This window comes from Lonchura striata, chromosome 16 (assembly GCF_046129695.1).
Source record: "Lonchura striata isolate bLonStr1 chromosome 16, bLonStr1.mat, whole genome shotgun sequence".
NCBI lineage: Eukaryota > Metazoa > Chordata > Aves > Passeriformes > Estrildidae > Lonchura > Lonchura striata.
The window spans coordinates 4,114,399-4,135,556 of record NC_134618.1 but is presented as its reverse complement, the minus strand read 5'-3'; the positions used below and the strand labels follow the sequence as shown (position 1 = coordinate 4,135,556).

The 21,158-nt window shown below is 56.7% G+C and overlaps 2 protein-coding genes across 5 annotated transcripts in view; both read right to left on the bottom strand.

Moving 5' to 3' along the window:
* Nucleotides 1-74: 74 nt before the first annotated feature.
* On the bottom strand, nucleotides 75-2,901 carry NUDT16L1 (nudix hydrolase 16 like 1). 3 transcript variants are annotated; one of them, XM_021550063.2, is made up of 4 exons: nucleotides 2,661-2,901; nucleotides 2,173-2,248; nucleotides 1,988-2,094; nucleotides 75-1,061 (listed from the first exon to the last, which is right to left on the bottom strand). In XM_021550063.2, exons 1-4 carry the CDS (start codon nucleotides 2,883-2,885, stop codon nucleotides 630-632), a joined length of 840 nt encoding a protein of 279 aa, XP_021405738.1. In that variant the 5' UTR covers nucleotides 2,886-2,901; the 3' UTR covers nucleotides 75-629. The 3 variants fall into 3 exon arrangements, with proteins under 3 accessions (XP_021405738.1, XP_021405737.1, XP_077642932.1); XM_021550062.2 differs by having other exon boundaries at nucleotides 1,988-2,248; XM_077786806.1 differs by lacking the exons at nucleotides 1,988-2,094; nucleotides 2,173-2,248.
* Nucleotides 2,902-3,342: 441 nt separating this feature from the next.
* MGRN1 (mahogunin ring finger 1) overlaps nucleotides 3,343-21,158 on the bottom strand; it is a 50,004-nt gene continuing 32,188 nt past the window's right edge. The window contains exons 7-17 of one of the 2 annotated variants that reach the window (XM_077786805.1): nucleotides 20,485-20,537; nucleotides 18,206-18,253; nucleotides 15,179-15,247; nucleotides 13,107-13,266; nucleotides 10,862-10,971; nucleotides 9,967-10,038; nucleotides 7,434-7,657; nucleotides 6,311-6,434; nucleotides 5,796-5,841; nucleotides 5,069-5,176; nucleotides 3,343-3,983 (exon numbers count right to left, since the gene is read on the bottom strand). In XM_077786805.1, coding sequence (XP_077642931.1) covers nucleotides 3,871-3,983; nucleotides 5,069-5,176; nucleotides 5,796-5,841; nucleotides 6,311-6,434; nucleotides 7,434-7,657; nucleotides 9,967-10,038; nucleotides 10,862-10,971; nucleotides 13,107-13,266; nucleotides 15,179-15,247; nucleotides 18,206-18,253; nucleotides 20,485-20,537 — 1,127 coding nt within the window. In that variant the 3' untranslated portion in view covers nucleotides 3,343-3,870. Of the gene's footprint in view, nucleotides 3,984-4,477; nucleotides 4,523-5,068; nucleotides 5,177-5,795; nucleotides 5,842-6,310; nucleotides 6,435-7,433; nucleotides 7,658-9,966; nucleotides 10,039-10,861; nucleotides 10,972-13,106; nucleotides 13,267-15,178; nucleotides 15,248-18,205; nucleotides 18,254-20,484; nucleotides 20,538-21,158 lie in introns of both variants that reach the window. The other variant, XM_077786804.1, reaches the window with a different exon arrangement.

Genomic DNA, 21,158 nt, shown 5'->3' with positions numbered 1-21,158 from the left:
CCATCCTGCACCGCCCTGGCTCTGGGTCACCACCAGCTCTGCACCAGCCTCAAGAACGAGCCCAAGCGTTAAACTTTCAGCAAAGCCATTTATTCCACTTTCCTGCTCCCACAGATCTCCAGGTAGGGACCCACATGAGCATCCCCAACGCCCCAGAGGGAATTCATGGCATGGCTGCCCCGTTGTGCCAGCACCCCGAGCAGGAGCCCGGCCACTAACATGGGCAGAGGTGCTTGACCAGAAGCCCCAGGCCTCAGCTGTGTCCATACCAACACAACCACGTCCAAGTCGAGATGGGGCATTTAAAAAACTGGATGTTTTGTTCCTTACAAATAAAAGGGGGACCTGACAGCAGCAGTGTGTCCCTGAAATCAAAAGCATTATTCTAAGGCTCTGGCACCCTCACGTAAGCACATGAACTCTCTGCAGGGGCTGTGCAGGTTGATCTGGGAAGCTCGCTAAGAGTTTAATGGCCATAAAAATAAAATCGCTTTTCCCTGCTTTAGACAAACCCAACCCCTCCCGGCTGGGCAGTGGGATCGCGTGGGCAGCCATTGCAGCAGCCACGGGTCAGAAAGTTACAAGTCTCTCAGCTCACCCACTTTTAATTGAGCGCCAACACGGCGGCGTCACTCCATCCCTTCAGCCACCGCCTGCTCTGCCATAGCATCAGCGCCCAGCCCCACGTGCTGCTCCAGCGCCTCGGCCTCCCCCAGGCCCTGGCCCTCCAGCCCCACCAGATGCTGCTCGGCCCCCACGTGCACCATGCCCGGGTGCTCTGCCCTCTCTCCCAGCTCGTTGCCCGCTCTACCCAGCTCGTTGCCCGCCTTGTGGTGGTGGTGTCCTGCTGCCCCCCCGCTGTGGTCGATGGCCGCCTTCTTCGGCCTCTGCGTGGCAGCCACCGCCTCGGCCAGCTTCTCCTCTGGCACCATGTTCAGGATCTTCAGGGCAAACAGGAGCTGGAACTTGGCGGTTCCTACGAAGGAGTTGGCCAGGAAGTTGGGCAGCCCGCCCATGCGATCCTTCTGGGTGTAGAGGGGGACACGGACCATGCCCATCACCTGCAACAGTACGGGCACAGCTCAGCAGGGGCCACAGCAGCACCAGCCCCCCCTGCCCCACACCCCCTCAGCCCCACACCCTCACCCAGTGCCCGCCAGCCCTTGTCCCAGGCTCTCCCTGCCCCCGTGCCAGGTCCTGCCCCTCCCTCCCGCACCAGCCCCTGCCCTTGCTCCCCTCAGCCCCACTGAGCCCCGTCAGTGCCCCTGCCCAAATGCCCCCACAGGGCCCTGCTCTCCCTGCCCAGCCCCTCAGCCCAGCCCTGGCTCTGCTCCCCCTTCTGCCCCATCGGAGGGATCCCGCTGCCCCAGGCCACTATGGGGAGTCCCGCTTTCCCCGCCAGCCCTGCCCTGCGTGGGGACACCACGGCTGACCCACGAGTCCCCTCGAGCAGGTCACAACCCAGCGCCCGCTGCCTCTGCTCGGAGGGCTGTTGGCACCCACCGAGCGCCCCGTGGGCACGCGGGAGGCCCTGGCTCTCACGCTCTGCCCCGGCCATCAGCCGGGCTCGGCTGCCCGGGGGCAGGAAGGTGCCCCCCGCACGGGAGGAACTCGGGTCACAGCAACATCACCACACCGAGGTCACGGTCCAGTCCGGGGCACTCGGCCCAGGGCAGGGGGAGATCCCCCCCAGCTGCAAACGGCCCTCGCCCGCATCCTGAGGCTGAGCGGCAACACGGGGATCATCCCTGCGTGGGACAGCAGGAAAAGCTGGAGCTCAAGCTCGCTAAGGTCTGGAGGCTGCGGCACGACCCCGGCCACAGTCCCTAACGCCGATGCCACGGGCGGTGCGGGCACCTGCCGCCGGCAGCTCTACCTGCGGTGCATTCCCCGGCCGGGCTGGCCAGGGCAGCCCGGCAGACCCAGGAGGGAAGCGGTGCCTCCCTGGGCTAACTGAGAGCTCGCACACCCCTCCCGGGTGTCCCACCTCCATCCCGTGGTCTCGGGAATGCACCGCGCTGATCTCGATGGTGTGCAGCTCCTCCAGGGTGAGCTGCCTGGCGTAGAAGTGTGCCACCACGCGATGTGGCCCCTCTGTCAGGTGCGAGCACAGATAGTCAGCTTCCGTCAGGCGCACACAGCCTAAACCCAAGCCCAGCACCCGATTCAGACCGTCCTCCAGGGACCAGTAACGGCGATCCACGAACCCCCCGGGAAAGCCCAGCAGTCCGTCAAATCGCATCTGCATCTGCAATAGAGGCGCAGGGTGTTAATGGGGCACGGCGCGGCCCCCGGCGGGGGGCGAGGGAGCGGCACGGAGGCCTCCGGAGGAGCCGGAGGGGCGCGGGAGGCGTCGCGGCCGCTCCGTCGCGGCACTACCAGCTCCGGCGCATCCAGGACCATCCACCGACAGCGGCCCGGCCGTCGGGGCTCTGCGCCCCGGCCGCACGGACCCGCGGGCCCGGGGGCTCCCCCTCGGGCTCGGGCCCAGCCTGATACTACCGCCCTGAACGGGAACTAGCGCGGAGCCACCGCCCCTCAGCCCGCCGCCCCCGGAGCCCGCGGCCCGACCCAGCCCCGTCCGCCCCGACCCAGCCCGAGGCCCGCCCGCCGCCGCCCTGGTCCCGGCCCCGGCCCGGCGCGGCCTCGCCCCCCCTCACCAGCACGGCGTAGCGCAGCGGGATGCGGCCGAACAGCATGCCCGGGTTGGGCGCGTACAGCATGGCGTGGCACGAGTGGCTCCAGCCCGGGCCGAGCCGCATCGCCTCGTACCGCGTGAGCGGCTTCAGCTCGGGCACGCCGGGCACGCCGAGCGTGGGCAGAGGCGGCAGCGCGCCCATGGCGGGCAGCGGGCCCATGGCCGCCATCGTCCCCACCGCCGCCATCGCCTCGCGCCACCGCCGTCCGCTCCGCGCACGCGCCGCGCCCACGACGCCGCGGGGGCGGGACCGCCGCCCGCCTCGGCCAATGGGAGCGCGCCGCGCGCCGCAGGGCCAATGGGCTCTCGGCAGCGCCCGCCAATCGCCGCGCGGCAGAGGCGGGGCGGCCGGCGGGCGGTCAATGAGGGGCGGGCGGGCTGCGCGCGCCGCTCGCCTTATTAGGGCAGCGCGCGCGGCCAATCCCGGCCAAGCGCGGGGGGAAGGCGGGGCGCCGAAGGGCATGCCGGGAAGGAGGCGGGGGCGGGAACGAGCGAGCCCCCCCCGGGCCTTGGCCACGCCCACGCACCAATCCCCGCCCCGCCCATTGGCCCCGCCCATTGGCCCCGTCCCGCCCATTGGCCCCGCCCCGCCCATTGGCCCCGCCCCTGCCCAGCGCCCGCCCCCCTGCACACGGACTCGCGTGGCTGCTCCACGGGTTTATTACTACAAACATAGACCGGGAGGTGGGGGGATGTGCCCCGGGACCCCCCGCAGAAGCAGAACAAGGCACACGGCGTGGGCAGCGCCGGGCTCTGCGGGACCGGGGGCGCGGGGGTCACCCCGGGCGGGCTGGGACGGGGCTGACCCCCGCGTCCCCCCGTGACGGGCTCGGCGTGGGCCGGGGCTGACCCCCGCACTCCCCCGCTCCCGCGGAGCCCCGCGCCCCGGCAAGGCAGGGAGGGCCACAGTTATGTACAGGGGCAGTGACAGCAAAGGGCTGTGCTCGGTAAGTACAAAATATACATCGGTAATGTCCTTCATCTGCCGACTCGAACCTCGAAGCCCCGCCCCGGCCCCACAGACATCTCCCACGGAAAAACACGACACCAGCCCCTACCCACCGCCAGCCAACATGCACAGGCTGTGCCGAAACCGCGTCGGTGCGACACCCCGCGCTGCGTCCCCGGGAGAGCCCGGCGGGCTCCGGCGGCACGGGCGGGGCCGGCCCCGCTCACGAAAGGCTCTGCTCGTCCTCCAGGTGCAGACGGGTCTGCTCGAAGAGAAGGGGCTGCGTGGGGCTGCCGGTGCCGCGGACGGGGAGCGTCTTGGCGAAGTCGGACGAGCCTACGTGAGGAGAGGGAGTTCAGGCTCAGTAAAGGCAGCCCCGGCGGGTGCTCAGCCATCCCTCCCGCCCCGGACGGACCACAGGAGATGGGGCTGCAGCCGACCACTCATGTCCTCAGAGGGAGGCTGAGTGAAAGGGTGGGACACAGGACACTGAGCGGGGACACTGTCTGCCACAGCCTGGGAGAAGCCAGCAGGGGCCTGGATGTTCGTGGTGCCCCGGAGGCAGCAGAGCCCACGCGCAGCAGAAGCCAGTGGGGAGGGGTTTCTGCTGCCCGGCCTGGCGTCCTGGCACTCAGGGACAGCAGGAATTCTGTGCCAGGAATAGGAAGGGAGCAAGGACAGAGCCAGCAGGGCAGCCCGGCTGGTTTGCTGCCCCTCCTTCTCTGCCCCGGTGGCCAGGACCAGCCCCATCCCCACTCTCTGCCAGCGTTCCCAGGAGGGCCCTGCTGCCCCACACAACAGGGATGCATAAGAAGAACGAGAAGACGTACCAGCTTACTCCTCTATACCAACAGAGCAGGAATCAGGACCAAGTGCTGCCCAAGACAGGAGGGAGGAAGGCAGACAGAGAGGGAAGGAGACATTAGAGAGGTAACTCAGAACAGACTGCGACTCTACGGAAGAAAACAGGCTGCAACGACAACAGTCAGAGGTGAGGACAGCAGTGTCCCACGGGTGTGCTCAGAGCATGGCGCACTGGGACCCTCCTGCCGTGACAACACTGCCCCAGTCCCCAGCTGCTGGCCCAGATCGCTCCCCTCCCTCACCCAGAAGCAGGAGCACACTTGGGAGCACACAGGAGGCCTTTGTCACACAGAACTGTGCTGGGAGGGGCCGTGGCCCAAAGAGAAGAAAGGAGGGGAAGGACAGAGACACGAGGGTGACGGAGGAGGAGAGAGAAGGGGCCATTACCTCTGTATAAGGCCCCCTTGCCCACCGCTCACCCTGCCCACGGGAAGTGGGAGCCCGTGCACCGGGCAGGAGCGCTCCAGTCCCACCCCGGGGCTGTGGGACACAGCTCCACGCGCCCCCCGGCCCTGGAGCCACGGTGGCGGCTCCGGCCCCAGCGGCACGGCCATTACCTGGCAGGAAGACGTCGACCGGGGGGTCACTCTCGGACCGCGTCAGGCTCCGGCTCTCGCCGCAGCCACCGTCCTGCAGCACGTCCTCGACCGAGGGCGGGCGGCTACCTGGAACCAGCCGAGAGCGCGGCCCCTCAGCCCCAGCATGGACCGCGGGCGCTCACAGCCAGGGTGGGTCGAGGTCTTCATGTGAGGAAGCTGCCCCGGCCCACCCAGCCCCACTGAGGTTCCAGGAGTGCCGGTCACATTGGCCCGGGTCACAGTGCCAAAGGGCCACCTCTTCACCTGCAGCCTCGTGGCCCAAAGCGTGCCCATCACTCCTCTCTCACACCCCATCCTTGTCCCCTCTGGGTGCTCACTGAGCACCAGAGACCCATCCCAAGGACCCAGAGGCCCATTCTGTGTGCCCAGTACAGTGGATGTGCTCTCACCAGGACCCCAGTGGTGTCCTCACTGGTGCAAGGAGAGCTCATGGCATGGAAAGCTCTACCTGAGTAAAGCTCAAAGCAAGGCAAGAGGCCTGGCAAATAAGCCAGGGAGACCTGTGGATTTTGCTCCCTCACCTCCAATAAAAGACCCTGGCACATTTCCCTGGTGAAGAACAGTGCCTCAGAGATGGGTTTAGGGGGCTGGATGTTTCTGAGCTCAGTTGTTCATTCCCCAATGGTCCCTGTCCCACACAACAGCACTGAACATCGAGCAGAGGTCTGGCTGCACCCACACCTACCCTGCTGCACCGATGAGGCCTCCTCCATCTCTTCCCCTGCCACGCTCTGTAAGGAGGGACAGCACAGGTTACTTCTTCAGCTGGAGGCTTTGCTGTGCCATTCTCCTGCTCTGGCTTTCTCCAGGGAGCTGTGCTCAGGGCCAGGGCTTGTTCCAGGGCAGGAGCAGGGGGCTACCCCAGTGCTGTAGCACCACAGGCTGGGATACAGGGGTCTTACCAGCACTGGAAGCTCCTAATGCCCAGCTCCCACCCCTACCCCAAACACTGCTGGACTTGGCCAGGATGCTGGGGAAGGTCAGCTCTGCCATTGCTCCAGCTAAGTGGTTTTCCACTTCCAAAGAGATGTCAGGAGCACAGGGAGTGGCTACATCCTTCCCCATGGAGCCCTAGGGGTAAACAAAGCAGCCAAGACTCTTGGCTCTGGGCAATGGCCCCCCAGCAGGCACTTGCCATGTCCCAGAAGCCCCCCCAGAAGAGCTCTGGTTCAGAAGCCCCCCTAGCAAGCACACACTTACCTCTGGAGAGCTGGTCTCCCTCAGGACCAGCTCACCCCCGCTCAGCACCGCCTGCGAGTCCGAGTCCTCGGAGAGCTTCTCCTCATCCTCCTCATGGATCGGGGATGAGGGAGACCGTAGTGCGCTGCAGCAAGAGAAACTCCATTTGCAGGGAGCTGCCAGCACCCTGGGGCCTGGAGGACTTGGGGGCATCACAAGCCAACTCTCATGAGCAGGAGCTCAGACTGGGGAGCTGAATCCACCAAGGCCTCCAGTATTGGCCACATGGAAACAGCAGCAGCAGGGTGGGACAGAGCCAAGTGCTGCCAAACTCCAGCACAGCAACAAGAGGCCCAGGTCCTGTGCTGCTCCTCACACTTTCAGGGCTCCCTTCTCAGGTGAAAATCTGGGCTGGAGCACAGTGAGGAGTTCCAGAAACAGACCAAGTCTGATCTGATCTGAACAGCCCCATATCCTCACCTAACCCCTCCATCACAGGGCCAACAGAGGAGCCCTCAGACAAGAACTACAGGATCTCAATTCAGCACTTTGTGCTCTGAAATCCAAGTCACTCCTCTCCCCATTCCTTTGCTCCTGAGGAGCTCCATGGAAAGCTGAAGTCCAGTAAGGTTTGGACATAAAATGTAAATTTTAGGACTAAGGAAGGAGGCATTTCCAGCCAAAGTCTTTACTATGGGGGTGGTGAGGCCCTGGTACAGGTTGCCCAGAGAAGCTGTGGGTGCTCCATCCCTGGAAGTGTCCAAAGCCAGGTTGGAGAGAGCTTGGAGCCACCTTGGATAGTGCAAGTTGGCCGTCCACAGTGGGGAGTTGCAATGAGATGAGCTTTATGGCCCTTTCCAACACAAACCATTTTGTGATTCTATGACCACATTCTCCTTGTTAAAAATCCTCTTTCTTTTGGTGACAGAGCCAGCCCTTAGGAGACACAAGCTGTAACCTCAGGTTGAACACAGGGACAATGTCCCAGTTCCCTCCCTGGCACAAGCACCTGCTGGCCTCCTAAAATTCTGAGTTAGCTGTGCTAGCAGTGATGGGACCAGCCCGAGCCCTCTCCTGGCTCCCAGTGCGTGTGGCCACCAAGCCTCAGGGCTTGCAAGAGGAGCGGACCCCGTGCCCTGCTGACCTGTCTGGAGACTTGCTGCGCTTGCCCTTTTGGTGGCCGCCCTCCAGGGCTCTGTCCATGGCCACGAGCGGGCGGCTGGCGGGAGGAACCCCATCCACCACCCCCGAGTAGGTGATCTCGTCGTAGAGAGGGGCCGAGGGCAGCGAGGGGGACACGGAGCGCAGGCCGTTCAGCGCTTCCAGCAGGGAGATGGGCTCGTAGCCCGGGGGGATGTTGTCAGAGCTCTGCGGGTCAGAAAGAGGGGGGAAGTCAGGAAGATACCCCAGGCTGGAAGCCCCCTGCCCCCCAGGCAGCCCATCCCCACAGCCACCTCTCCTTCCCTGGCAACAGACACACATTCCCCTCAGGGCTGCAACGCTGGTGTGACACTCCCAGCAAGTTCCCAGAGCAGTGCTTGAGAGATTGGGCACTCCCCTGATGTGCTTTCAAGAGCCGGGCAAGAAGGGTGACAAGGCAGGCTCCTAAAAAGCTGCGACAAAATATGTTTGGATTTTTTTTCCCCTGAAAGCTCTTCCAATGGCTCAGAGACCCTTCCAGCTCAATGAACATCCCACTTGTGTTCCCAGCCATGAACAGGCAGCTTTTCACAGCACCACCAGTGTCACAGAGGCAGAGCTGAAGGAGGGAAGCATGTGTGCACCAGCTGAGAGATGGTTCTTGAGGCCTACCCCAGTTCCACTTCTCCCATGTCCTCTTGGCTGTTAACACAGGCTCCATGCACAGTCACCTCTGCTAAAAGGCAGGAAAGGGATCACAGAGCCACTGACCTCATAAGGAAGAAGGAAAGCCACACCAATCCCCATCCCTCTGTAAACCACAAAGCTGCCAGGCAAAGGGGACCCTTGCAAAGCCATTAAATTAACACTGGTTTAACTCGAAAAATCCTTCTGATCATAAAGACCCTGTGGACACAGACAAATGGGGTTTATGCTGCACCCTGAGAGGCCACGGACATCTCAGCACAGCCTGATGCAAATCAAGAGGTGACACTCCCACAGTTCAGGCTGCATTAAATTGAGATGTTTCAGCCCTGTGTCCTCAAGGAGATGGTTCTAAGTTGTACAGAGGATGGCACCGTGCTGCTAAGCCTGGCCATGAACCTCCACAGCTTCTGTGTGTCTCATGTCCCAGTCACACCTGCAGAAGAACCTGCCCAACACAGCCCCTAATTTGGTGAGAGCTGAGTGCTGAACTGACTCACCTGTGGTCACAGCAGGAGTTAGGTCTGATGGGGAGTGAGGAATGAGTGGCATCTGGGGTCAATCACCAGCCCACATCCCAATATTGGTCCCGTGAGGGTTATGAGCTTTGAAGACAAACAGCTCAGCTAAACAAGGAATGAGTTTCCAGCTGCTGCCAGCTGCAGGTGGTGGGGCCAAAAGCCATCTCCAAAAAACTTTTAATCTGCAGACAGCAGCCCAACTGTGCTAGTCTGTGTACAGAAAAGTCAGGGAGACAAACCCCCTTGGATTCCTGTTTGGGGCTTTTTCTCCTGGCTGTGCAGAGGAGAACCCTGAGGGTTCAAAGGCTGCCTTTTGCTGTGGTGAAAGCTCAGGCTGCATGGCACAGCACAGAGCCTGGAGGAGGATTTCCCAGCCAAACACCCTCACTGGGACACCTTTCCCTTCTGGGACATTCACACCACACCCTCAGGAACACTGCCAGTCCCTGTGGGAGCCTTGCAGAGAGCCAGGTCATGCCAGAATGGGTTCAAACCTGAACCAGCACCAGGTTTTATCCAGACCTTCAAAGCCCAGCAAGCCGTGCTCCTACAAGGCCAAGCATCTGAGCTGGCTTGAGCAAAAGAAAACTGCAACTTCCTTGATAGAGATGACAGCCATGGCTGCATTTGATGGAAGTACACAAAGAGGGCACAAACAGCCTTCTTGGCCTGGAGGCTCCCTCAGGTTTCCCCTTGTCAGCTCCTGGACCCCTACAATTGCCAGTCAAGCTGTCCCCAGCACAGCACTCCAGTTACACACTGCCACACCCACTCAGAGGGTCCCCAGCCACAACAAGCTCCATCCTTCCTGCTCCTGTAAAAGCAAACCAGTCTGTCACAGCTGGTGTTCCTGAATGCAAGACCAGCTCCAGCTGCACCTCTACATGCCAGCACCACAAACCACACCAAGATGTGCCCACACCAAACTGCCAAGGGGATGAGGTAAGTGCAAGGAAGCTTTTGGGTGAGCTGTGGGGACTGCAGCTTGCCCACAGTCCTATGCAGCTATGCAAACATCTTGGCCAGGAGCCATAAATCAGCCAGGGGACAGTCGCTGAGAGTCAGCATCAGCCCCCTGTGCCAAGCTGCTTCCTTCTTGCTTGTTCCTCCACAGGCAAACCAGGGATGTCAGTGATCATCTGTGCAGGGTGTGAGCATCTCAGTGCCAGTGTGAAGGATGTGGAGTGTCACAGCCTGGCAGGGGCACAGGCCAAACCCAGCGTGTCAGCAAGCCCTCGTGTGTGACACTGCCACGTGCAGGTGACACTGCTGGCAGAGAGCTGCCAAGTGCAACCAGCCGAGTCCACTTACTGTTCTTACTTCCCTCCTAGGCTTCCTGCTGGGCAGGGAGACAGAGCTCACCTTAAGGGGTTTAAAGGGGCGCTGTCAAGAGAAAACCAATTTTAAAGAAGTTGTTTCTTGAGGTTAAGTGACAGGAAGAGACATACAGCATCTCCTCACCTCGCTGGAGGTGACAGCACCCCTGTCCTACACACATCACACTCTGCTTCACAACCCTTGGGCATTCAGCACCCTATTCCTCAGCCCCAGCTGAAGGCAGCAGAGGGCAGATGCATAAACTCAACCTTTTTCTGTGACAGTATCTGTTCCCATGAAAGCCTGTAGGATGATCTAGATGCACTTGTCCTTCTCTTCATTGTAATCTGTGTCTCACCAGAGCCAGCTGTGCAACAGTGCTGCTCAGGCAAAGAGCTGCTGCCTGTACCACACTGGGGACATGCAACTGGGCCCTGAGGCCACCAGCACTGACACTTCTCATCCCACATCCCATCAGATGCATGCCAAGACATCCAGGGAAGCTGCCACAAGGAGGCCTTTCTACTCCCATGCTAGGAACCCCAATGCCAAGGGCATTTCATCCATGTACTGCCACAGAGATGTGTGTGCAAGTCAAACTGGAACCACTCTGCCCTGTTTTCACAGCTCCCACCCTGTCATGCCCAGAGACTACCAATTTTCTGTTGGGCCAGGCAACAGGAAGCCTTCTCATCCTGAGATCTCTGTGGATTTGTTTCCTCTAATCCAGTTGTGTTACTAATCCAGCAGGTTGATAAGAAAAGGCAGCACTGCTTGGGAAGGCCTCCTGAGGTCCCAGCCATCAGTCCAAGCAACTCATGCACCCCCAGCTGCTTGCTCAGGCTGAGACCAGCGGCCAGGCTTTGCACAGGGGCCAGCAGGTACTTACAGAGTGCTCATCGTGGTCCACACTCTGTGCCAGGACGGGGCTGAACGACACCGGCGACAGAGCCCCCGGCTTCTTCCTCACCGCGCGGATCTGCAGCAGGGCACGGAAGGCTGGGAGAGAACAGGAGGTGGTGACTGCACAGCCCAGCAGGGCCAGGCCGTGCCAGAGCTCCTGGCCTTGCCACAGACACGTTTTGGGCATGGGGGAGCTCCCCTGAGCACGAGGAGCGGGGCCATGGAGCCATTAGATCTTGCTTTTGGTTACTGCTCTTTGCCATGTTTGGACTTAATTTCTCAGGCCAAATATCTGTCTTAGGCTCTTTATTTCTTTCCCTGAGAATTGTCAGTTAGAAACAATCAAATACCTCAGACACCAGGCAGTAAAACACACACTCTGCCCCTTCCAGCAGAAACACAAAATTCTGAAGGGCCTCCTGTGCCTCTGTGCTTTTGAGAAAAAACACAGAATTCAGCAAATGCTGCCCGAGTGTCAAAACACGTATTTAAGTTTTTCCATCTTTTGTGAGCTGGGCAATGCAGGGGTTAAGCAAATCCTCCTGATTCCTGGCAGAGCAAAAGACTCCAAAGTGACTGTTACCTCATCCCTGCCTCCTGATGAAATCGGGGTAAGGTTGTCAGAAGATAAAAAGAAATCATGCTATGTACTTGGACATCCCTCCAGTGGTGCTGGCTGCTCTCTCAGCCAGATGCCCGCAGGATAAAGCTTCTCCATCCCTTCCTTTAGGGGATTTTCCAACATCTTCACCAAAACACAAGAACTGCTGAGATGGCATAGCCCAGAGCACCTGCACCTTCAAATCCACCCCAGGGAGAGGGTGAGCGGCCAGGCAGGCACTGGACAGAGCCATTCTCCTCTCCTGTCTGAGGACATTTATTCTAGATGCCAGTGAGAGCAGCAGCACATGCTGAGCCTGGGGCTGGGGTGCTGAAAAGAGGTTCCTCTTCCCAGCCTGCACTGCTTTATCAGGAGCTGGGCAGGGGCCAGGTGTCCTAGGTTGGAAATGGGTGTGTGTATTCTATTCCTATCTGATGGGGCAGTTCTCTTCTGTTCATTGGGCAGTTTTCTTTATCTCTTCCACAACCCATCCTCCCTCCAGGAGATCTCTTCATGGCCAGTGAATGTCCCTGCATGGCTGAGAAAATTCCATCATCCATGGGGAGATGCTCTGCCCAGGGGAGGAGCCAAGCATTTCTACCTGGATCCAATCTGACCTGGGAACCCCACAGCAGCCTTTGCCCCCTGCATTCCCAAAGGAGCAGCTTTCTTCCCACTGCATTCCCAGAGGAGCAGCTTTCTTCCCACTGCATTCCCAGAGGAAGACCAGGCCCAGCCCTGGAGCTTCAGAGGAAAACTCCCCCTTGTCCAGGATCCCTGCTCAGCAGAAGCACAGCTGGCACTGCAGGAGGGCTGAGCCACCCTGGGATGGGGCTGCTGCCACCTCCCTGACACACAGCCTGCCAGGGCTTGCTCTGACTCTGTCAGTGTTGTTTTGTATTACTGCATTGATGCTTTTTGTTTTTTTAAATTTTCTTCCCAATAAAGAACTGTTATTCCTGCTCCCATATCTTTGCCTGAGAGCCCCTGGCTGGGCTGGTGGCCGGGGCAGTGACAGGCCTGGTGGCCGGGGCAGTGGCTGTCCTGGTGGCCGGGCAGTGACAGGCCTGGTGGCCGGGGCAGTGGCTGTCCTGGTGGCCGGGGCAGTGACAGGCCTGGTGGCCGGGGCAGTGGCTGTCCTGGTGGCCGGGGCAGTGACAGGCCTGGTGGCCGGGCAGTGACAGGCCTGGTGGCCGGGGCAGTGGCTGTCCTGGTGGCCGGGGCAGTGACAGGCCTGGTGGCCGGGCAGTGACAGGCCTGGTGGCCGGGCAGTGACAGGCCTGGTGGCCGGGGCAGTGGCTGTCCTGGTGGCCGGGGCAGTGACAGGCCTGGTGGCCGGGCAGTGACAGGCCTGGTGGCCGGGCAGTGACAGGCCTGGTGGCCGGGGCAGTGACAGGCCTGGTGGCCGGGGCAGTGACAGGCCTGGTGGCCGGGCAGTGACAGGCCTGGTGGCCGGGCAGTGGCTGTCCTGGTGGCCGGGGCAGTGACAGGCCTGGTGGCCGGGGCAGTGACAGGCCTGGTGGCCGGGCAGTGACAGGCCTGGTGGCCGGGGCAGTGGCTGTCCTGGTGGCCGGGCAGTGACAGGCCTGGTGGCCGGGGCAGTGACAGGCCTGGTGGCCGGGGCACTCACGCAGCCTGCAGATGGGGCAGTTGTTGGCCTGGTAGCGCAGGGTGTCGGCGCAGGAGTTGCAGAGGCAGAGGTGGCGGCAGGGCAGGATCAGGGTGTCCCGCAGGTCCGACAGGCAAACCACGCACTCGTTGCTGTTGTCGCTGTTCTCGTCGTCTGCAGGCTGCAAGGAGAAGAAAAGGGTTGGCATGGCAGTGGTGGGGGCTATGCCAAGCTGCCAAGAGATAGGAGCCTGGGAGAATTTCCCACCCAAAAGTCTGGAAATGATCTTTTTGCAGCTCTCAGCAGGGGTTCCTCAAGGAGAGCAAACTGTAGCCCACACAGCCCTGCTCATGCTCCTTCCCCTCAGGGCACTGCAATTGGAATTCATGGCAGAGTTGTCCTTCCCCAGAGCCATGTTCTGTTCAGAGGGGACCCATTTTGGGGCAAGGATCCCTTTGACTGAGGCTGACCAGGAGCAAGCTCCTGCCGCCCATCCTGGTGGCGCCAGGGTCAACAGGGAAGTGAACTCTCTGGCACTCTGGCCTTTCTTCCTCACAGACAGAGCAGCCCCAAAAGGAGCTGTGTGCTGCCTGTCATTCCAGCCACATCTAGCCCAGCTTCCACACGTCCCCTGAGCAAGTGAGTGATTCTCCTGCATCCCCTGTGCTGGCACAAGCCCTGATGCAGCTGCAGGAGAACCAGCCCAGGGCACTCAGCTGCCCTCAGCTACCCTGCTGAAAGGCTCATTAGTGTGCACCCATTCAACATGAACATGCTTCACACCATATTTCTCAGAGCCCCACAAATTGGACCACAGCCACTGATCAAGCTGGGAGAGAAACTCCCTCTCCAACTACAAGACTGACACCAGAAAACTCCACAGGCTCCCCACTGATGTCACAGAAGTGCCAGGCCCACCACGATGACCCAGGATGGGGTACCCTCCACCTTCACCTGGGGCCCCTTTGGTCACCAGGACTAACACATGCCAGACCATGGGCAACCTCGGTGTAACCAGCATTTGTGCTGCTGCCACATCCTCAGCCAGCCTCTTTTTGAAAGGAGAGCAGGCTCTTTGCTGTCCCACTCTCATGGTTTGCTGAATAAGGAAGAACAAAAATGCCCCCAGGCCACTTGTCTGATGGGCAGGAACATGGGATTGCTGGATCACGAGAATCATCACAAGACCTTGGAAGGCCCGAAAAGAAGCCCTCAATCCTGTTAATTCCATCCATCAATCCTGTGCAAGAAAAATCTTGGAAAATATTTTTGCCTCCTGCCTCTTCAGGTGCTACCTGCTGGCACAGGCAGACAGGGATCACAGGATGCTCTGGGCAGGGCACTGGAGAGGAAACCTTGCTTGTCTTACTCAGTGGCTACTCCCCTGTGTGCAATGTGATCCCAAGGCCAGCACTGGGCACACTCCAGAGCCCAGGTGGCAGCAAAGGGCAGCTCTACAAAGGCTAAAGGAAGAACAAAGAAGTCACACAACCTGTGCAGGGCTGTGCAGCAGGCTGGGATCCAGCAGCAGCTCCTGCCTCAAGATGGGAAGTTTCTGGTAATGGCATTTGCATATACATCCCTTAGGGGTGCTGTGCTCCCTACTGCTGGGGAATGCAAGAGGAATGTCTCTGGGCACTGGCAAGCCCCAGAGAGCTTAGTTCTCTGAAACACTACAAGAACATGCAGAACCCCCAACCAGAACATGAAGGAGCCACAAAAGCAAAGCACAGACACCAGGCATGACTGCCTTGACTGCAGAGAGACAGCAACACTGGCTCTCTACAAGCCCTAAAAATCAGTGCTCTGACACACCCCTGGGGCATTGATGCCCTTCTCTCCTATCAATCCAAGCCACAGGGAACATCCTCAAGAACCTCATGCTGCCTAAAATTACCTCAGCACAACTCCACTGACTGTTATCCTGACACCAAGGATGATCTGTCATGCCCGGGCTTCTCAGGTGCCTGCAGGAATCACACAGACTGAGCTCTGGGAAGCACTTCCACCCTGCCCTGCCCCATCATTAAGCTCAAAAGCAGAAAGTGCAGGCTGGAAACTCCCAGCTGAGGGAGCCTTCTGGGCACCTTTACCTTGGTCTCCTGGTTGTTTTTGTTCTCGATGCCGTAGATCTCCTGAAGCAGGTAGCTCACCCGGTCAACCTAGGGGAGAACACCACAGCTGGAGTGACAGCTGCTCTGTCCTTTACTGGTTTATGACCACCTTCCCTCCCTCCCTGTGTCAAATGTTCATGTTACACCCAGAGCTCCCCTATAGTGACACGAAAAAGGTAACAGAAACAAATATTGCAAAGGACAGCTGGGAGAATGAGCCTCTCCTTGCTCAAAAAGTAGAGTCCATCCTGCCTGGTCTGAGAGAGAGTAACAGAAATGGCTAGCTGGGCTATCAAGATAATCTAAAAACAAGCACTCTGCTTGTTCCAGACATTGGGAATACACACCCACAGCTCAAATAACCAGAGGCAATCAGCCTTCTACAGTCCTCTCCTCTGTGAAGTCCGGCTTAACTTTAACCAAGATTAGCTTCCACCCATTTCTGCAACCTCAGAGGATGGGCTGTGCCAACAGCTCCTTCCTGGCACACCAGTGGCAGCACATCACCCCCCTGCTCATCCTCTGGGGGCATAAGGTTAACTTACTGAGGACAGACAGTGCCCCTTAGCATGAGAAGCACTCGAGGAATAATTCTATCTTAGTGCAATGTAATTTATTGCCATCCCCAGGCCCTCGGTGGCCTCTCTAAATTAGGGGTGTGGGGGCAGAAGGTGCTTGAGGCACAGGAGGAAGTTGCTCAGAGTCCCAGCCTGGGACAACTCCAAGTCATTACTTCTGCAAACTGGCAGCCGCCTGCAAACCCCACTGAGCAGCTGAACTTCAGCACTGAGGCTGATTCAGTCAAGATTCAGTCAAGATTCAGTCTTGATAAACATCTTCATTGATGATCTGGATGAAGGGATCAGAGGTACCCTCAGTAAGTCCACAGACAGCACAAAGTTTGATGGGAGTGTTTGTCTGCTGGATGGTAGGAAGGCTCTGCAGAAGGATCTGTAACACCAGGGGAGGACACCAGGTTGGACACCAGGAGGAATTTCTTTACAGAAAGGGTTGTTAAACATTGGAAGGGGCTGCCTGGGGAGGTGGTGGAGTCAGCATCCCTGGAGGTGTTCAAGGGCTGGGTGGCATGGTGGTGACCAGTCACAGATTGGACTCGATGACCTTGCAGCTCTTCCCCAACCCTAAATGACTCTGTGATTCTGTGACCTGGACCTATACAGAGATTCCCCAGAGCAGGATGTGTTCCTTCACTGAAACCTTCACGACAGGTAAAAGGGTGAGGGGGTTGCAAGGTACCAAACAGGCAGATCTCCCAAAAATGGGGAGGAAACACTTTCCTGCCATCTCCAGTAGCTGCCCAGCTCCGAGCATGCAGTGAAGCCAAGCCACCAGCCAGCACTTCATGTTAAAAAGAGCTGGTCAATCCCAGGGCCTCTGTAATTTCCATGTCAAATTGGACTCTCTCCTTTCCTCTTGTCACCGCTCAGAAGAGGAGTGGCTTTGCCACAGCATTCCTGTGCTGCAGAAGAAGACACATGGCAAGGTGGGGGCAGGAGCTGGGTAGTGATAACAAACTAATTCCAGAGTGTCCCTGTGTAACTCAGTGTGCAGCTCACAGACAATCTGTTCTAGGCCTGCATTTCATGGCAATGAGATCAACTGTTGGACTGCTGAGCAAAACGCTCTGCAGCAGCTCACAACTCACCCAGGAAGTTTGGGAACAATTATGTGGGAGATGTTCTTTTGGAACTTGGCATTTCAAAGAGAGCCTTGTTCCAGCATCCTGACTCCTCAGAGGATCATGATGAGCAACTGTAAGTGCAGAAGTCATCAGCTCAAAGCACAGAAGAGGTCAGGAAGAAAGAGGCCCAAGTCTCTGCAGGAATCTGGGTTTGTTTTGACCTCTTCCCTCTAAAAATCCTGAGGAGCTTCTGTCCCAGTAGGGAAAGGTGAGCAGTGCAACAAAGCTCTTCCTGGGAAGATCTCTAGGTTTCCAGAGTGGGAGTAATTCAGAAGGAGCAGGTGGTTGTAGACAATTCTCCACCTCCGTGCTTCTCCAACCCATCCCACACCATGTCATCCTTCCAAAGGCTTCTGCTGCTATTTACAGCCTCAGCAGATGCACATGGAGCCAATGGCCAAGTCCAGGTCATGGTTTTCTGCTGATCCAACTGTTTGTATTCATCCATGCTGACTTTCTTCAGGCAGGTTGGTGCTTACACTACAACTGATCTCAGCACAGAGCAGTTCAGCTCATGCACTGCTGCTTCCTGATCAATGCCCACAAAAGGTACCCACAACTCGAGCAATGGCAGGGAGGGGAAGGCAAAAGAAAAGCAGGGATGGCAAAGCATGTACAATGTTATACAGATGGTTTACTCCAGACATAGATTAACACCTCTGCTCTGTTCTCCTAAGGGTGCAGATGCTATCTCAGTTTCAGTGGTGCTGTGTGTTTTTCCAAATGCCATCTTGAGCTATGATTACTGATTGTGCTTGTAGTTCTTTTCTGACCCAGGGATTGAAATGAACATCTTGGAGCAAAGAGTGTCTTATTAAGGCACTTAATGACCTTCTTGGTAGCAAGTAGTAGTACTTAATTCAAATCAGAAATCCCTAGCTATCAAGTAAGCATATGAAGTGAAACTCGTTTAAAGCTAAAACACAGCACACAGCTAAAGCTGAAAGGATCAACCACCAAATTCTCATCTCTTTCTTGAAGACATTTCAAACTGATCCTTGAATCACTACCAGATTTCTTTTCAGAAGCTGAAATTCTTGACAATCTTACCAGCTGCTTATGTATTTCTGGCTATGCAGAACTGGATGCAACCTCAATCTTGATAAGACACTAACCAGCTTCTGCACATCACACCACACCAGGATGGGGGACAAAATGATAAAATGAAGGGTTCCAGCACCTTGCTGAGCTAAGGAGGTGAGATCTCAGGCTCTCAGTGAACACCAAACCCTCCCTCTGGGTACAGCCAGGCAGCTGTGGGAGACCAGAAAGTCTTTAAGAGTAGACAGGAAACAGGTACTTACAATCTGCTTCTGTTTTAGTGGTTTCACGGAAAAACTGCCATCAACGTGCTAGCAGGGAATAAAAAGACATTAAAGCATTAAATAGCTGCAGTGTACAAATCAGAACAGGCTCTTTTCAGAGATGGTGTCTGCTAGCTAAGGGGAGAGTGGGGTGTGTATCAGCAGGACAGCTTGGAGGGCAGCAGTCCCTCCCAGCAGAGTTAGTGGAACAGGGTATTGGAGAGCTACTGCTCCAGTGCAGAGCCAGGTGGACTTGGCTCAAGTTAAACCTGGCTGAAGTGGGTCAGAGCCCACACAAAACTCCCCTGGCACACTGGATGCTTTCAGGTTGCAAGCAGTCCAACTGGGTGCAGACACTTCTTCAGCCAGTCCAGCAAGACCTGGTGGGGAAAATCATTAACACCCCAAATAACACCAAGAGACAGAGTCACTCGAGCCCTGACAGAGCAAGGGGCTGCCATGAGGCTGAGAACAAAGTTTGTCCACTGGATGGAGTCAGAAACAAGTCCCATGTGCTCCACATCAGCATTTGCTCAGTGGTAGCAGGCACAGCTGGAACAATTCTGTGCACGCCTGGTGCCAGAATTCGTGATGGGAGCAGTGTGCCAGTTCTACTTTCCCCATCACCCACAAGGGCCACTAAACTGAAAGAAACCAAGTCCCCTGCCACAGCCTGGAGAGCAGCAAAGGAGACTCAGGGGATGCTCCAGCAGGTCCTGTGAACAGCTGCAGGTCTGCAGAAGGGGTCTCAGTAGGAAGAGACAACAACATCGCACCACAGACAAAACAGTCCTGTTTTCAGGCAAACAAGTTTCTGCCTTTGGAGGAGCTGCAAGGTCAGGCTGCACAGGATCAAGGTTATTCTTTTGATCTTAAAGATACATACAAATAGCAAGTTACCAAGTCCTGCTGGTCTGTTTTTCCTCTGAATGAGCTCCGGGGATCAGCAGGGCTCATTTATCAAGGACCTCCCCTGGATTTATGGACCTACACTTCAAAAGCTGCAATTACTTTAAGGATGGGGAATATATTTTAACCAAACAGGGATGTTGAGGAACTCAACATGTACTTTGCCTTGTGACTTTTTATTAAAAGGGAGATTTTAATCTTGTTTTAAGCATTAAGTGGAAGATGAGAGATAAGAAGCGGCTGAACAACGACTGAAGGATTCCAGTATGTTTTGTTTTTTTTTTTTTTTTAATATCAGCCAGAGGAAACTACAATAACATCCCTGCCCTGGTCCTAGGGGTGCTGCAGCTGACTCCATCTCATTTCTGTCAGATGTCCAACTGGCAGGAGTAAAACTACCTACAAAACCAGTGCTCAGAGCAGCCTTTCTTAACAGGGAAAACTCACTTTCTTCACAGATCAAGTCCAACAAAAAAAGCAACCTAGAACACTTAGAGCATCTTCCAGCCATATGTTTCCTTAGCACTGACTGTGCTTGCTATGCCCTCTGACTCAGCTTGTCACCATCCACATTATCCACCTCAGAGGAACAGAATTAGGACCTGGCAGGGACTAGGCACACTGAAATACACAAGTAAGCCACCTGCCAGCTGGAAAGTGGGGAATTTCCAACAGTACAGCACTGATGCTGCTCCCATCTACATTTCCAGCTCTGCTCCAGCAGCTCTTGCCTCACCTCAGTGTGTCACTGCAAGTATCACCTGCCTAGAAAATGTGTCTGCAGTATTACCCCAACCAGACACAACAGGTTTGTGCTATGGTTATGCAGTTATGGATATTGCAACTGTTTTCAGGGTCCAGTTACCAAGGGAAGAGAATTTGTTATCAAGGCTTGTGGACACAGCTTGGCCTTACCATGTAGGCCGGGTCAGTTATATCAAACACACCAATGGAACTCAGCCTTTTCATAAGATGCATCCCAGTCCTTCCAACAGGGCTTGGTCCTGTGTGTAAACTCAGGCCTAACAATAGAGCAACAGGGTCTGGACACAGCAGATCCAGTTCTGCAAAAAGCATGAAGCCCTGGAAAACTGCGTGGCAGCAGCCATGGCCAACACCTTCCACCCTCCATGGGAACACAGGAAACACCCCTGCTGTTCCCTGAATGACCAGCTCGGGTACAAATGATAATTACAGGATGCACAGGAGCTTCTGCAAATGATTCTTTGTACTACAGCAGCACCCAGGAACCCCAGGCACAGGCCAGCACGCTGCTGTGCCAAGTGTTATATAAATACAAAACTAATGACCCGTGGAAATGTTTACATACACAAGAACAGGGACAGAGGGATAAAAATACCCTCATTTACCTTTTCAAATGCAGCCAGAAGAACATGGGCATGACCAGTGACCTCAACCACCACTGCAAAAAGAGAAAGGGCAGAACTGGTTAAACCTCTCAAGCAGCACCAGCATAAAAGTATCCTGAGCTGAATTTTAGTCCACTTAAAATTTCTGAGCTTCCATCTGTTCTATTTTCACCTTCTCCTGCATTTAGAACTTTTCTTATCTTGTCATCATGTTGGCTCAGAACAGAGCAAGAACAAAACCCTGCTGGGCTCTGTGGTGGGCCCTATACAACCATGCCTTCATCATCCTGGGTGCTCCAAACTATTCCACTTTGTTAGCAGAGGTTGAAAAGGGACAGTAAAAGAAAGCATTCAGTGGGAGTCTCCTGTCCCCTGAAATTCCTGGGCTTAATTACCTGAATTTATCACAGATCTATCTGGTTTAACAGCAATTGGCAGCACTTCCAGCCCTGTTACTTATTACTCTATTTCCGTCTAGTCAGATATGCTTATAAAACATTTATTTCTCATACTAATTTCAGACACTGAAACATCTCTGACCAGCTTTCACCAAAGACAAGCATTTTCCCTCTTCTAAACTTGAGGGTTCTCTCTTAATCCCACAGCAATGGGAAGGGGCTGTCAGGGATTTCAGTACTGCATTCCTGGCTACTTCAGCAAATACAGAGGAGAGG

Bases quoted from the DNA above. Each gene is read 5' to 3' on its own strand.
- NUDT16L1 (XM_021550062.2), bottom strand. From the start codon at position 2,885: ATGGCGGCGGTGGGGACGATGGCGGCCATGGGCCCGCTGCCCGCCATG. The intron at 2,249-2,660 runs GTGAGGGGGGGC...CCTCTATTGCAG, and splicing joins CGCTGCGCTACGCCGTGCTG to ATGCAGATGCGATTTGACGG. The intron at 1,062-1,987 runs GTGGGACACCCG...GTACTGTTGCAG, and splicing joins CCCGAGACCACGGGATGGAG to GTGATGGGCATGGTCCGTGT.